The sequence below is a fragment of the Nyctereutes procyonoides genome, unplaced genomic scaffold (genome assembly GCF_905146905.1).
Source record: "Nyctereutes procyonoides isolate TBG_1078 unplaced genomic scaffold, NYPRO_anot_genome, whole genome shotgun sequence".
NCBI classification, from domain to species: domain Eukaryota; kingdom Metazoa; phylum Chordata; class Mammalia; order Carnivora; family Canidae; genus Nyctereutes; species Nyctereutes procyonoides.
The window spans coordinates 7914178-7929981 of record NW_026575028.1 but is presented as its reverse complement, the minus strand read 5'-3'; the positions used below and the strand labels follow the sequence as shown (position 1 = coordinate 7929981).

Genomic DNA, 15804 nt, shown 5'->3' with positions numbered 1-15804 from the left:
GGCCTCAAACTCACAACTCAGAGATCAAGAGTCGCACACTCTACTTACTGACCCAGCCAGTCAAGCACCCCTAAATAAATTACATATTTTATTTATATATATTTTAAGAATAAGAAGTATTTACAAGTCATCACTTTCCAATTATTTCACTATATTTTTATAGTAGCTTGCCATAACAAAACACTGAGTATTTTAACAAGAAAATTTAATTTTCTCATAGTTCTGGAGGCAAGAAGTCTTAGGGCAACGTGTCAGTAAGTAGGTTTGATTTCTTCTGAGGCCCTTCTTGCAGATGACTGCCTTATTGTGTCCTCACACAGTCTTCTCTGTGCACTGCACTTTTGTGTCAAAATTTCCTCTTCTCAAACTGACACTAGTCAGATTTGGGCCTACCCGACGGCCTCATTTTAACTTAATCATCACTTTAAAGGGCCTATTTCCAAATACACCACATTCTGAGGTACTGGGAGTTAAAGCTTCAAAATATGGACCGGAAGAGGGCAAATTCCACACCTAACAATGTTGCTATTATCTATGTTCTTAAAGTTATTTACCTCTTGAAATCAGTCATGGGGGTAGTATTTAGCATTTCAGTAAATGCTCAAAATTAGGGCTTTTTGTTCTCCCCGCCATGCCCGCAATGCCCGGTGTCATTTAGTAGCACATCACAACTAGGAAGGTGTTAGTCTTGAGTATAATTTGAATCTGAAAAGGAAGAAATACATACACACACACACACACAGGAGTGTGTATATGTAGATGGTATACAGTGCATAACCTACATATAACTTATATATATATATATTTTTTCTATTTTATTTATTCATTCATAAGAGATCCAGAGAGAGAGAGGCAGAGAAAGAGGCAGAGGGAGAAGGAGGCTCCCTGCAGGGAGCCTGATGCAGCACTCTACCTCCGGACCCGGGAACATGACCAGAGCCAAAGGCAGACACTCAACCAGTGAGCTGCCCAGGTGTCCCTCGATGTTCTTTTATTTTTTTAAAAAGAACTCTGAGATTCTTTTTTTTTTTAATTTTTATGATAGTCACACACAGAGAGAGAGAGAGAGGCAGAGACACAGGCAGGAGCAGGTTCCATGCACCGGGAGCCCGACGTGGGACTCGATCCCGGGTCTCCAGGATCGCGCCCTGGGCCAAAGGCAGGCGCCAAACCGCTCGCCACCCAGGGATCCCCCTTGATGTTCTTTTAAAAAGTAATCGGGGACATCCTCCCATCGGTTTGGATTTACCCACAGGGATAAAACGTCCTTCCCTCCTCCCTACACTCTGAGAATCATTGAGGAGGAATGAACCAAGCACAAGCCAGGGCAATACCCCATTAAGATTCACTAGAAGTGGCATCTGGGTGGCTCGGTGGTTGAGCAGCTGCCTTTGGCTCAGGTCGAAATCCCTCGGTCCTAGGGTTAGGATGGGGTCCCAAGGCGGGCTCCCCGCAGGGAGTCTATTCCTCCCTCTGCCTATGTCCCTGCCTCTCTCTCTCATGAATGAATAAATAAAATGTTAAAAAAGAGAGAGAGAGAGAGAGAGAGAGACGGGGGGGGGGGGATTCACTAGAAGTAGAGGCCCTGAAGGATATAAAGGTGGAAGAAAAACTAGAAAAACTCGAGTCAGTGTTTTTAAAATTAGCAAGGATAAACAAAGGCGTATTAGACTCGGCAAGCAAGATATCGGATGACTAATCTAGGTGAGGTTTGCGGAGCTAAAGCGTTTATGATCATCCTAATAGGTGTGCGCTCCTCTACCCTAGCGTTTCTAGCAGAACCGGGGTGTCTCCTACTTCCGGCCTCCCCGCTCCAAGGTGAACAGAGCTTCACTCCCTCAGACTGGGCGGACCTCTACACTGGGCGGGAAGGAGGCCAGGGGGCGGGCGAAGCAAGGAAACTTTCCGAGGTGGAACCCCAGGGGGCCTCTGGCTGTAAAGAGACCCAGCAGGTAAGCCTGGAGCCCGAACCTGGCCGACGGCCCCGGCCCTTCCACGCCTCTCTGGAGCCCTGAACCAGAGCCCCGCTCCGCGGCCCGCTTCAGGGGCCGTCGCCTGCGAGCGCCGGTTCTCAGCTTCGGGCTCTGGCTTCCGCCCCGGGGCCTTTGTTCCGGCGCAGAAAGTTCCAGACGCGCCGGAAGGCGGATGGCGGGGGCGGGGGCGGGGGCGGGGGCGGGGCTGCCTCCGCGGCGGCCGGCCACGGGCGCGGCCGCTGGGGGGCGCGCGAGCCCAGGCTCAGGCCGCCCGCCCACGTGACCGCGGCGCGCCAGGAGGCCGCCCCCGCCCGCCCGCCCGCCCGCCGCGCGCTCCGCCGCGCGCTCCTCCGCCCGCTCCTCCGCCCGCCGCCAGCTCCGCCGCGGTTACGAAACAAGCGCCCGGGGCGGCGGCGCGGGGAGCCGCACGTCGCCCAGGCCGACGGATTTTCCGTCGCCATTTCGTCGCCGCCCTTGTGTTTTGCGAGTGGCTCCCCTCTTTAAGTCCTGGTGGTGCCATCCGGCAGCCCCGTAGTCTGGGGCGGGTCGTGTAGCCTCCCCAGGCCGCGGGTGACGAATCTGTAGAAATGGGATCCCGTGGCGCGGAGGACTTCCTGAGATGCCGCGGAGTTTCATCGTAGGCGCCCGACGTGAACCTGCTGAATAGGGCCGAAGGTCGCCAGCCCGCGTTCCGCGCGGGTCCGACGGGGCCGGACCTTGTTCTCTTTGGCTCCAGTTCCCTCGGTTCCTCTATCCGACGAGGCGGACCGCAATTCTAGTGTTCTGGCTTTAAAACTAGGTTCTAGAGTGTTCAGATGCCTCTCTCGTACCACGCCCCGTGGGAAGGCAGTCACGGCGGTCTGTCCGCCCCCAGCGTGGCACGGAAACCCGACCTCAAGAAATCCTCTCGAGTGGTCAAGATTCCCCACATTTGGGAGCCAGGTCATCAAGTTCTCCCCCAACTGCTAGAGTGACAGCGAAGTACAGGTGATGATAAGCCTTTAATGAAGACTGGAAGAGCACTAAACATACTGGTGGAAAAAAGGAGTCAGGTATATGAGCCTAATGATGGCAGTACATGGCAAGGCAAGGAAAAAGAAACTCAAGTCAGAGTTCAAGCCTCCTGCCAGAGAAGACAGCTTCAGGTGGAAGAATTTCAAACATGGCCAAGGAGAACAGGGAGTAAAACTCACCCAGAGCTACTAAAAACAATTATTGGCCAAATAGCTATCTTCTGTAATAGAACGAGGCTGGTATCTTGGGGTTGGGGGGGGGCGGGGGCGCAGGGGAGAAGGCCCAACTGCTTTTATATTTCCAAACTAGAAACACAGGCCCTTGGTTGAAAACAATTAATGACCTTGTGACCACCGTTCTGTCCCTCTTTCATGGCGGCAGTGTAGCCCTGTATGTAATAAAGCCAGACATGTTCTACAGTGATACAAATGCCAGTGCCCTAAAAAACAAAAAAGATTCGCTTGTACTCCAGCAATTAAATGCAACGTGCTAGGTGACTGCAGCACTTTCCACAATTGGGATTTATAGTTCTACATTCTAGAAATCCAGTAGGACCTTATAGAGAAAGGCTTTGGCTTTAGTGTTGAGCATAGACTACAGTACCATCTGAGGGGCCACACTGTATGAACGTGCTCCAAAAGACATGAAAGGCTACCTCTCCCCAATATCACCCTTGTCCTTCACTTTGCTGACCTAGGCAGGATGTGCTATTTCAAAGCCACATCTATGGGAATGAGTGAGATTCCTCTCTGACTCCCAGAGCCATGAGTGCTGACCCTAATCTAAATGTGATAATGAGGGGTGCCTGGGTGGCTCAGTCAACCAAGCATCTGTCTTTGGCTCTGGTCATGATCCCAGGGTCCTGGTATAGAGCTCTCTGTTGGGTTCCCTGCTCAGCAGGGATCAGAGAGCCTGCTTCTCCCTCTCCCTCTCTGCTTCTTCCTCCCTCTGCTTCTCCCTCTCCTTTTCCCTCTGCCTGCCATTCTGGCTGCTTATACTCTGTGTCACATAGATAAAATTGTTAAAAATAAGTAAATGTGGTAATGTGTTGGAAGAGTTGGACAATCTTCAGTATTGCCAGTTACATCACTTATATTAAACAGTCATGGCTACAATCAAGCTTAAAACAGCCCATGCATGTTAAGAAGAATGTGTTTAGGATTTTAAGGGGTTTCTATTAACCAAGAAATGAAACACACTGTTCAAGTGGCCTAGCAAGTGAATCATGTTGGCTTTGTGAAAGAAACTGAACTTGGAAGCCACAGAGAAACACTAATAAAAAGAATGAGGAACTGATAAAATCATCCCAGAAGATAAAGATATGATAAACAGGAAGGGAAACCCAGATCACTTCTTCATAAATATGTTAAAATTGCTGCAAAAATGCTGAAATACCTGAATGATTTCATTCCTTTTTTTTTTTTTTTTCAAAGTAGGAGCCTCATCTAACATAGAGCTGGACTTGATGAGATGCGGTGGAGTTTCATCATAGGTGCATCTAACGTGAACTAGTTAAATAGGGCAGAAGGTTGCCAGCCACCGTTCCATGCAAGTGTCAGATGGGAGACCAGACTTTGTTCTCTTTGGCTCTCACAACCCTGAGATCAAGACCTGAGACTGAAATCAGGAGTTGGGAATGCTTACCCCCACTGAGCCACGCAGGTGTCACTGAATGATTTAACCTCAGAATAAAATCTCTCTGTGGAAGAAACCAGAAAATTAAATGTGGTTCACACTATATACTTATAACTCAGCAATTCTGCATATAAGTTATACACCCAACAAAAGTGAGTGCCTAGGTCCACTAAAAGACTTGTATAATACTGTACATAGTAGCTTTCTTTAGAACAGTTTGAAAACAACTCAGATGGCCAGCAGCAGTAGAATAAATTGCAGTATGTCCATACAATGGAGTAAAAAAACAATGAAAATGATGAGCTACCATTTCATGCAACAAGATAGAGGACTTACAGTCATAATGGTGAGAAAAATAAGTCAGGCACAAAAGAATATATGCTCTATGGTATCATATGAAATTGAACAGGCAAAGCTAATCTATACTGACAGAAGTTAAATAGGAGTTTACCTTTAAGGATGTAGTGTCAGGGAAAGGGCAAGAAGAAGCCTCTGCAATGCTAGAAACATTCTTGATCTTTTTGGTGATGGTCACACAGCACATGTAAAGATGCATTGAACAATTTAAGATTCGTTTACTTTGTATTTGCTACAGCTCAATACAAAGTAACAAGATAGCATTATGTAATATTTGTAGCATTATGTAATATTTGAGCTGTTATCAACAAATGTTTGAGCAGTTCAAGATTCAGTGGTAACAACTGGAGAATACCATGTTTAAAACAACCAGCAGCTGAGCAGGTGCAGTTCTCAATCTTGAACTAGAGTCGGCCGTGTTTGAGGCTTGCTCTTTGTCCCCGAAGCCTTCATCCACCCGGTTATCATATAGCTCCTGCACTAATATTCATCATAGGCCACTGCCCACAGTCATGATGTCATTTTTGTAGTCACACTGGCAAGAACACCCACATTGGGTAGATGATGGGTATTCAGGTTCACATCTTTTTGATATATTTTCTTGTCTTCAATTAAAATGATACAATTTTATTCATACATCATTGTATGATATTGCCCATACTATATTTTATAAATACAATATAATATTTTATAAATACTAAATGTAAAACTAACATATGCTATGTCTAATAGATGGTATAAATAAGGGATTTTCAAGGGTAACTTTGATGGTAAGACATTGTTGTCCTCTCATCTTTCCCAACTCTCTATCCCCACAAAATGTGAAGCTTGTAGCCTAGTGCCTGACTTACAGAAACTGCCAGTTCACCGCCTTCTGCCTAGACTCCCACCTCCCACAATCCACATGTGCTCTTCCCACCAAAGTTGCCAATGACCGAAAGATCTCCTTTAATCACACTTGAGTTTTCTGTTCAGTGTCTCCTCCTTAACCCTCTTACTCTACACGCTCTCTCTGGGACCCCTCACTGATTCTCATAGTTCAGCTTCTTTTTTCTTTTCTTTTCTTTTTTTTAATTTTTATTTATTTATGATAGTCACACAGAGACAGAGAGAGAGAGGGAGAGAGAGAGAGAGAGAGAGGCAGAGACACAGGCAGAGGGAGAAGCAGGCTCCATGCACCGGGAGCCCGATGTGGGCTTCGATCCCGGGTCTCCAGGATCGCGCCCTGGGCCAAAGGCAGGCGCCAAACCGCTGCGCCACCCAGGGATCCCTCTTTTTCTTTTTTCTTTCTTTCTCTCTTTCTTTCTTTCTTTCTTTCTTTCTTTCTTTCTTTCTTTCTTTCTTTCTTTCTTCTCTCTCTCTCTCTTCTTTCTTTCTTTCTTTCTTTCTTTTTTAAGATTTTATGTATTTGAGTGAGAGAGCAGGAGCAGGAGGGAGGAAGAGGGAAAAGCAGGATCCCTACTGAGCAGGAAGCCTGATTGGGGAGGGGGGGGACTCCAGGACTCAGGATTCAATCCCAGGACCCTGGAATCACGGCCTGAGCCAAAGGCAAATGCAAAACCGGCTGAGCCCCTCAGGTGGCTCAGAAGCTCAGCTTCTGACTAAAGAATGTCGAACCTCCCAAATTTATACCTCCAGCACAGGCCTCTTACTACTGCTCCAGCGCTGCAATTTTCATATGCATTCTGGATGGTTCCATCTGGTTATTGCTCAGGCACCTCAAAAACATGTCCTAAAGTGAACTCACCATCCCTCCCTCACTCCTCTGGCCTGTTCCAATTGTTTGGTACTACCTTCCAACAATTTTCCAGGCTAAACATCCCTTTCTCTCACTTCTGCATCTAATCAGCCCACGAATCTTGCCGTTTCATCAGTGTTTTCTTGAATTCTTTTCTTCCTTATTTCTACTGCCTTATTTCAGGTTCTTGACACTTGTCACCCAGGCTGCTATAACCGGTCTCTTCTAGTTCTCTTTCCCTTGAAGCTTCCTCTATATTTTTGTGCCAGGATGGCTTTTCTAAATTTTTTAAAAGTAATCTTTACACCCAACATGGAGCTCAAACCCATGACCCTGAGATCAAGTGTTGCATGCTCTATCAACTGACCAACCGGGCACCCCCAGGGTGGTTTTTCTAAAATGAGTATCTGACTATGCTTCTCTCTTGCTCCCTTCCTATGTATCTCCCCATGACTGGCCTGTCCTGCGGAGGACATTTGCATTCCTTAACTTGGCCAACAAGGCCACTGTCATCTAGCACTGACTTCTCTATGCTTGTCTCTCATGCTCCCTTCTAGCTGCAGGAAATCTGAAGTCTTCAAACATCCTCAAATCCATTTTTTTTTTTAAGATTTATTTGAGAGAGAGAGAGCATGCACAAGCAAGACAGAGGGAGAAGCAGACTCCCGGCTGGCAGGGAGACCAACACGGGGCTCTATTCTAGGAGCTGGGGATCATGACCAGAACCAAAGTCAGATGTGTAACCAACTGAGCCACCCAGGCGCTCCTGCTTCTGGCTTTTGGCTGACCCCTCTGTCTCAAATGTCTTCTCCATGCAGCAGCCCTGTAGAACACCCATCCTGCAGAGCTACCTCTCCAGGTCAATTCCTCATCATTCTTTGAGATTGAGCCCAGTGTTACCTCCTCCAGGACACTTGCTTAACTGCACTTGATTCTTGGTTAGAAGTCCCATCCCTTTGACTCCCATAATACTTTTATATCTCCACAATTTCATCTATTACATGATTTAAAAAAAATTAGAAATGTCCTGTTAACCTCCTTGGGGATTCACTGTTACACCTTCAGTGGCTTAGCACAAATGGTTAAATTTGAACCAGAACTGCGCTGAGTTCACATGTAACCTCACTGAATGTCCTAGGCAGCAGATACCAACAGGATCTCCATTTTACAGAGGAAGAAACAGGAAGAAACTGAGGAAGTTAAGTAATTTGCTCAAGGGCAAGTGCATATTGGCCTTCAGGAATGCACACCAAGTTAGCCTGGCTCTACATTTGCCATCATTCATCACTATATTACATTGCCTTTCTACAAGAGTGGACACTTAGTAAATATTAACAATAGTTTTGCTTAGTGATTGCATCCTAGGTATCATACTTTGTGCTAAGTGCTTTACCTCAATTATTTCAACTCCACAACAATCCTGTGAGGTTAAGTACCATCATTATTCCCATTTTACATAAGAGAAAACAACTTTGGGGCACCCGGGTGGCTCAGTGGGTTGAGTATGTGACTCTTTGATTTCGGCTCAGGTCTTGATCTCGGGGTCCTGGGATGGAGCTCTGTGCTCAGTGAGGAGTCGACTTGAGATCCTCTCCCTCTGTCCCTTTCCCCCTGTCTCATGAGTGAGAGCTGTCTCTCTCTCTCTCTCAAATAAAAACTTTAATGACAGAGGGAGAGAAAACAGGTTTAGAGAAGTTTGGTGACCTCTCCCCCAAGGTCATAGAGCTAGTTAGTGACATAGCTTCACTCACAACCAAAGTCTTAATCAGTATACTGCACCATATGAGACCGACAGCTCAGGAAGGCACGGACGTCCAAGATGAAGACTAGATAGAACAGCACGGAGACCTAGGACACCTATTCTGAAAACAGAGTTCAGAACCTCAGGTATAGAACAGACCGACTCACAAGTGGGGCAGAAAGAGACCGGTCCAGAAACAGTGACCCAGAATCAAAGGGACATAGAAATAGATTTATGTGCAATGAAAGCCCCTCCTTGAGGAATTGGTTGCCCAAGCAGCTCAAAGGTCTTGACGTCGGAGAACACACTTCCTGGGATCCCAAAGCACTGATAAATCAAAGAGCTCATTCTGAGCCCTGACAGCCTGGTGCAGACTCCGCGGCCGCCAAGAAGGGTTAAGCACCCCGGGGGGGAGGGTGGGGGGACGGGTGGGGACCCGAGGTTACCCATCAGGAAATGGGCTCTAGGGGGGCGTGCCCTCCACTGGAGCGAGCGGCCCAGGGTGTTAACCGCCCACGAGGAGCCCCCGCGGGGGCGTGGCCACGGGGAGGGGCGCGACCTGGGGCGGCGACGAGAGGGTTAACTGCCCGGGTGGGCCGCCGGGGGCGGGGCGGGGCGAGGCCGGGGGAGGTGCTGGAGGCGGAAGCCGCCGGCAGTCTGCGCCCAGCGCGGCTCGCCTTACCTTCGGCCGAGCTCCTCCTGAGGGCTGGTGACCTCTGGGCCTGGGAAGCTGAGCGAGGTTCGAGGGCGGTGACGGGGCACGGGGTGGGCAAAAGGGACAGCCCGTGGAGGGATCCAGAGGGGCGAACTCGCGAGTCTCGAGGGAGCGGGACAGATGAGCGGGGCAAGGTGATGGGCCTAGGACCTTTGGGGGAGCCAGGAGGACGGGGAGGGATGGTGGGCAACCATGCGGCGAAAGCTGGGGTGCCAGGGCAAGGAGCTCCCGCCAGGATGCCGCACTTTAAACCTTCTTCTTTCCCAATTCCTCTCAGGTTAACCCCGAGCGGGAGCTCAACTTTCAGAAGAGAGGGGCCCCAACAAGACTCGGGGATTCCTTCAACTCCTCACCTCCATGGGCCAGACGGCCCTGGCAGGGGGCAGCAGCAGCACCCCCACCCCGCAGACCCTGTACCCTGACCTCTCTTGTCCTGAGGGCTTGGAGGAGCTGTTGTCTGCTCCCCCTCCTGATCTGGGAGCCCAACAGCGCCACGGCTGGAACCCCAAGGACTGCTCAGAGAACATCGAGGTCAAGGAAGGGGGGTTATGCTTTGAGCGGCGGCCCGTGGCCCAGAGCACTGATGGGGCCCGGGGTAAGAAGGGCTACTCGACGGGCCTGCACGCCTGGGAGATCTGCTGGCCCCGGGAGCAGAGGGGTACCCACGCCGTGGTGGGCGTGGCCACGGCCCTCGCCCCGCTGCAGGCTGACCACTATGCGGCGCTGCTGGGCAGCAACAGCGAGTCGTGGGGCTGGGACATTGGGCGAGGGAAGCTGTACCATCAGAGCAAGGGGCCTGGGGCCCCTCAGTATCCGGCCAGACCTCACGGTGAGCAGCTGGAAGTGCCGGAGAGGCTGCTGGTGGTTCTGGACATGGAGGAGGGAACTCTGGGCTACGCTATTGGGGGCACCTACCTGGGGCCAGCCTTCCGCGGACTGAAGGGCAGGACCCTCTATCCGGCAGTAAGCGCTGTCTGGGGCCAGTGCCAGGTCCGCATCCGCTACCTGGGCGGAAGGAGAGGTGAGGCCTGGGGCAGGTGTGGGGAGAGTGTTGTTACTGATGGCCATGGTTTGGGACGGAAGCTCGACGCCTTATAAGAGCAGAGGGAAATGGGCCTTCGTCTGACCTGCCTCTGACTTCTAGTCAGTGCAGGGCAGGGGAATGACAAAAGGTCCACACAGCTGTTACTTATCTTTATCGTCCCGGCAACAGTAGATATGAAAGCTAGGCTTGGGAAGGCCACTCACTAGTTAGTGGTGAGCCCACAGAACAGAGAGGCACTCCGGGGATTAGGACTTTATAGCAGGTGTTATCAGCTCCTGGTGCAAGAGGTGTAAGGCATTAAATGGGGACCGGGCTAGGTGTGTGAAGAGGAGTGGCAGTGCCAAGCACTCAGGGTGTGGACCAGATTCCCTGGGTTCTGACCGGTCTGTGCGTCCTCCCTTCCTCAGACCCCAGTAAGGGGACTTTGAGGCCCTGGGCACTTGGAAGGAAAGCAGTGAAGGGCTCAGGGCCTTTGGGTGGGGCTACAGGGGTGGGGACCTGCTTTAGGAAGGAGGGGGCCAGGGCTTGGGGCTGATGGAACCTCAGGGCGCTCTGCAGCAGTCTTCAGCACAGGGTGGGTACCTCTCCGCCCCTTACCCGTGGTCAGCTATTCTTGAGTGGGGGGAGGGCCATCCTTCCTTTGACTTCATCAGCCCCAGCCCCAAGGCTCTATGCAGCCAAAGCCTGGACCAGCTCCACCACTGTCTGAGCGTCCTTGAACTGTTGATTAGAGGGCCTTAGTGGAGCTTCACCCGCAGCTGACCAGGGACTTGTGAAATCTGTGATGCCTCCCAACCCAAGAGCAGGTGCAGAACTTCCGGGTGCCTTAGATCTCCCTATCAACCAAGATGCAGGGCATGAAAGCAGCAGGGAACCTGGGCAGGACAGTGTAGTTTGAGGAAGTGTGGCTGGTGGCCATACCCCTACTTACCTTCCCCTCCTTCTCTCTCCCAGCGGAGCCACACTCCCTTCTGCACCTGAGCCGCCTGTGTGTGCGCCACGCCCTGGGGGATACCCGGCTTGGCCAGGTATCTGCTCTCCCCTTGCCCCCTGCCATGAAGCGCTACCTGCTCTACCAGTGACTCCTGTGATACCACAGATTGCGCTGGGGCCTTACTACCCATCCCCTGGGGGGTGGGGAGGCGGCACTGCTGGCCTAGACCAGCTACTACTTAAAGCCGGTGAGGCTGGGCCTCTACCCCAACCCAAGCTCTGGGGATCCAGCAGCCCTGAGCCACCCACAGGGGTGGCAGGGAGGGAGCTATTATTTGAGGCTATGGCCACCTGGTATGCAAGACATTTTTTTCCAGTAAAAACAGTAAGAGACACGCTATTGCAGAAACCTGTTTGTGGTATTTTGTACGAGTGTCCTGTGGCTGTCTCAAGAAAGAAAAAGATGATATGGGCAAGTGTTGTGAAGAAGGACAAACCCCAGGACTCAGTGCCAGGTGTTTATTTCCCCCCACATGTGGGATTGCTCACATACACAACACACACAGGCGTTGGCACCATGGGAGAGAGCAGCACCCCTGGCCTCTGAGGGGAGGACAGGGCTTTTCTCTCAGCCCTTGGCCTCATGGAGCGAGATGGGAGAGGAGGACAGCTTCTTTCTCCTGCCCTCACTGGGGACTGAGGGGGCCCATAGGCAAATCCCACCCCTTCCACCTCTCAGCCAAGGAGAAGTCACCTTGGTGACATGTTTAGTTCCAACCATTACAGTAAGTGGAGAAGGGATTGGCCTGGTCCCAACCATTACAGGGTAAGGTGTAAACGGTAAGGAAGAGGTATAGTTTGGCCACAAAGGGGGCAGGTGACACCATCAGAAGCATGTGCAGGGTGGGGGTGGGGGTAGGAGCACAGTTACTGAGCTTCTGAGCTACCTAGTCCCTGGCTTAGCAGGAATAGGGGAGATGGATGGGCTTATTGTTTGGCGTTGATGATATCCACAAACTCAGGCTTGAGGGAAGCCCCGCCCACGAGGAAGCCATCCACATCAGGCTGGCTTGCCAGCTCTTTGCAGGTTGCTCCAGTCACAGAACCTGGGAAGGGAGAAGACAGAGGGAATGGTCAGGGAAAGGACAGGAGGCTGAGTTCACCCCCATCTCAGGCGGGAGCCAAACCTGTTTACCTCCGTAAATGATACGGGTGCTCTGAGCCACTGCATCAGAGACGTTGGACTTGAGCCATCCCCGGAGCTTTTCATGTACTTCCTGGGCCTAGAACAAGAAGCCAGACCAAGTAAGCCCTTTTCTGTTTTTCACTCAAAGGCTAAAAGACCCTGGGCCCCAATGAAGAAAGGTAGTGTGGGGCAAGGACCCACAGATCTGAGCCAGAATACCACAGCTCCAATCCCATCCAGACCCTGGAATTGATGTCCTTGGACAAGTCACTTTCCTCTGGGCCTGGGGACTCCTGTCTTTAAAATGAGCAGTTGGTTCAGATGATCTCTGTTGCACTCTAGTCCTACCGAGGCAGGTAAGATGGGGCAGAGCTCTTGGGCTCAGTTACCTGTTGGGGTGTTGCAGTCTTGCCAGTCCCAATGGCCCATACAGGCTCATAGGCCAGGACAACCTTGCTCCAGTCCTTCACGTTATCTGTGAGACAGAGATCACAGATGGAAGGGTTAATGGGAAGGAGCTGGCCAGCCTGTAGCTCAGGGAATGAAGAAAGATGGTGGCCTAATGCCCCCTGGTGGCTGTTGGAGGAACTCCAAGTGGCATCTAAACCATCTGGGCAGGAACAGACCTGATATGGAGGATGCAAGGGTTCTCACCCTCCCCCTTCCTTTCCAGTGTCAGCATGGAATGGGGAATCAAGTCAGGCCGCAGAGCATCTCACCCTACCCTCTGTGCCTCTAGCCCTAGCCAGGCTCAAAGGTCCCCTTCTCCAGAGTTACCTGCGATGACCTTGGTTTGCTCGAAAACAACCTTCTCAGTGATGCCAGCTTCCCTCTCATCTAGCTTCTCCCCAATGCAGGCAATTACTCCAAGTCCCTCTGCCAGGGCGTGGGCCACTTTCTGTCCAATCAGCTGTTGAGTAGCAGATCTGGTGAGACACCCCTCTTGGAATAAGGGGTCTCTTACCTCCCATTCTGGTTACTCACCTCATCCGACTCCCCAAAGACATGCCTTCTTTCTGAGTGCCCCAGGACTACCCATGTGGCTCCGCAGTCTTTGATCATGCCAGGGCTATTGGAAGAGATAAAGCCATGCTTCAGGAGCCCAGTCACCCTGTAGCCCACCTGTAGCCTCTCCCTCAACAAGGAAAGTGAGGGCACGGTCCCCACCCGCCCCTCTCCTGCCTGCATCTCACCTGATCTCCCCAGTAAAGGCCCCGTTAGTCACTTTGTAGCAGTTCTGTGCAGCCACAGCAATCTTGGCATCTAGCTTCTGCCGAGCGAAGTCGATGTAGGCAGTGGGAGGTGCACAAACCACTTCTGGAGAGATGATGGCACAAGAGGATGAGGTCACAAGGAAGCCCTTCTTCAGACTCCATCCAGTGTTCTGGAGTCCTCTTGCCTTCACCTGATTTCTTAGTTCTGCTTCCTATCCCTTCTCACTCCAGCAAGATCATCTCTGTCCACTTAGCAGCTCAGGCTGGGCCTGTACCCAACTCCTTGAGCCTTCCAGGTGTCCCTGGGAGGCCATGGCCCTGGCCCTGGCCCTGCCCTCTGCTCTTTAACAGCTGTGGTTCTGATTTCTCGGGGCTATTCTGGGCCTGGGCACCTCCTAGACTCAGCATTCTCTTGAAGCCAACCATGCCTCCCTTCTAAAATTGTCCATCCCTACCACCCCCAGGCAAGGATTTTTAGCAAAAGCAGAAGGAGCAGACACTCCTGGGGTTTGCACTGGGGTCTGGGGAGCATAAACCAGGGCCTCTTTTGATCAGGCCCGGGTTTCTGTGAGTTAGATGAGTGGGAGGGTGAGGGCTGAGGACGGCACTCCGGGCCCGCGGGTGGCACGAAGTCGACTGGCTCGTGGAGGCCTTGCGCTTTCCCGTTTCCAGCCTGCACAACGCTGTGGGGTCGCTCCTCATTCCCCCAAAGCGCCTCCCGTCTGGCACCTGCTCAGCCCCTTGGTCGGAAGGCGGGCGTCATCGCGCCGGCGAGGGGAAAGGATGGCGCGGGGAGCGCAGGCCGCCGCCGCCCGGCCGGGGATCCGACCCGCCCCGCGAGGCGCGGGGAGGCGGCGCGGGGAGGAGGCGCGGGGAGGCGGCGCGGGCTACGTGCGGCGGCGCACGGAGCGCACGGCCGAGGGGGCAGGCAGCTGGGTCCCCGCACCGAGGCTCAGCTCCTCCCCCGCACCCCGGGTATGCCCGGGTATGCTCGGGTCCGACCCCCGTCCCGAGTCCGCACCCCGGGCATCTCCCCCACGGTGACCCGAGAAATGCTCTCCCGCCCCGCGGTCGGACAGCACGGTTCGATGCGGCCCCGCTTTCGGCTGCGCGGCCCAAGTCCCGACCCCCGACGGCCCTCGGGCGCAGCCCCGCACCCAGTGCACGCGGGCACCGGCCCACGGGGCTCGGGAGGGGGCGCCGCCACGCCCGGCCTCCCCCCGCGGCCCGGCGAGGCTCACCGGTGTCGGCCGGCACCTTGGCCGCGTTCAGGGTGGTGATGAGCTCCCCCAGGTTCTTCTTGCGCCCGTTCATCTTCCAGTTCCCCCCGACGAAGAACTTCCTGGAGGGCGCCATGGCGCTGGGAGCGACACACTGAAGGTCAGGAGCACCGCGCAGCCGCTGCCACTGCCCGCTTATGTAGAGCGCCGTGAGGCGGAACTCCGCCTCCTCCCCGCCCCCGGCCGCGGCTCGGCCGGCCCCCCGCCCGCCCCGAGGCCCGCCCGCCGCCGCCGCCGCCGCCGCCGCCGCCGCCGCCGCCGCCGTGGCAGGGTTCGGAAGTGACACCCCCATTGTAGCAACGTTCCAGGGCGGCCGGGCGCTCGGGCGCTGCGGATCCACCGCCTGGCTTTGGGGAGGAGGCGGGACCCGGCACTCGGGGGAGCCCCACCCCACGATTCCAGCACCCCCGAGGGCCGGAGGGTTTTCCCAGGGGAGCCTTGGCCTGAGATTACGCCGCGGGCGCGGGCTGAGGGCGCTCCGCGGGGCAGGTCTCCAACCTCCCTTCCCCCCGCCGGAATAGCTGCATCCCTGATCGCTGAGCAGGCACCTCTCACCTATGGGGCGGGGGTGCGGAGTGTCGTCCCAGTTACTGGGCCAGTGGCAGGGTTCAGAGCGGGAGGGACGGTCCACACTGGCCCGAAACTGCAGCTGAGAGAGAGGCAGTTCAGACCCCCTCCCTCCCCAACTCCGGGGGTCCCCCCTCTGCTCCAGCTGGCCCGCCCCACTGGAGACTGCAGGGCCTAGGGGACCCGAGACATCTGGGAAGTAGCCACTTGGGACCTGTCCAGTGTGGCCGCTGGAAGGCAGGTAGAGCTCTTCACCCCCCACGTTTGCTCGGTGTCACCCCCCTCCACTGGCTCTGATTGGACAGCCCCTACCCCTCAGCGTTCCTCTACTGCCCCCGTGTTCACCCCACCTCATCTCACACTCCGCTTCCCAAGAGCTCTAGAACTACTGAAAAGTAGAGAACAG

General features: G+C 53.5%; 2 protein-coding genes across 3 annotated transcripts; one reads left to right on the top strand and one right to left on the bottom strand.

Annotated features, from left to right (window-relative positions):
• The first annotated feature begins 1880 nt into the window (after positions 1–1880).
• SPSB2 (splA/ryanodine receptor domain and SOCS box containing 2) lies at positions 1881–11551 on the top strand. Of its 2 annotated transcripts, none has more exons than XM_055315628.1 (3): positions 1881–1952; positions 9451–10194; positions 11173–11551. In XM_055315628.1, the coding sequence occupies exons 2-3, from the start codon at positions 9531–9533 to the stop codon at positions 11298–11300; spliced, it is 792 nt and encodes a 263-aa protein (XP_055171603.1). In that variant the 5' UTR covers positions 1881–1952; positions 9451–9530; the 3' UTR covers positions 11301–11551. The 2 variants fall into 2 exon arrangements, with proteins under 2 accessions (XP_055171603.1, XP_055171604.1); XM_055315629.1 differs by lacking the exon at positions 1881–1952 and adding an exon at positions 9100–9197.
• Positions 11552–11656: 105 nt separating this feature from the next.
• On the bottom strand, positions 11657–14957 carry TPI1 (triosephosphate isomerase 1). The gene is made up of 7 exons (XM_055315630.1): positions 14793–14957; positions 13531–13654; positions 13322–13406; positions 13115–13247; positions 12727–12812; positions 12347–12434; positions 11657–12257 (listed from the first exon to the last, which is right to left on the bottom strand). The coding sequence occupies exons 1-7, from the start codon at positions 14905–14907 to the stop codon at positions 12139–12141; spliced, it is 750 nt and encodes a 249-aa protein (XP_055171605.1). The 5' UTR covers positions 14908–14957; the 3' UTR covers positions 11657–12138.
• Positions 14958–15804: the final 847 nt, after the last annotated feature.

Excerpts from the sequence above, each read along its gene's own strand:
- SPSB2 (XM_055315628.1), top strand. The coding sequence starts at position 9,531 with ATGGGCCAGACGGCCCTGGCAGGGGGCAGCAGCAGCACCCCCACCCCG. Across the intron at positions 10,195-11,172 it reads CTACCTGGGCGGAAGGAGAG|CGGAGCCACACTCCCTTCTG; the intron begins GTGAGGCCTGGG and ends TCTCTCTCCCAG.
- TPI1 (XM_055315630.1), bottom strand. The coding sequence starts at position 14,907 with ATGGCGCCCTCCAGGAAGTTCTTCGTCGGGGGGAACTGGAAGATGAAC. Across the intron at positions 12,813-13,114 it reads GCAAACCAAGGTCATCGCAG|ATAACGTGAAGGACTGGAGC; the intron begins GTAACTCTGGAG and ends TCTGTCTCACAG. Across the intron at positions 12,258-12,346 it reads CACCCGTATCATTTACGGAG|GTTCTGTGACTGGAGCAACC; the intron begins GTAAACAGGTTT and ends CTCCCTTCCCAG.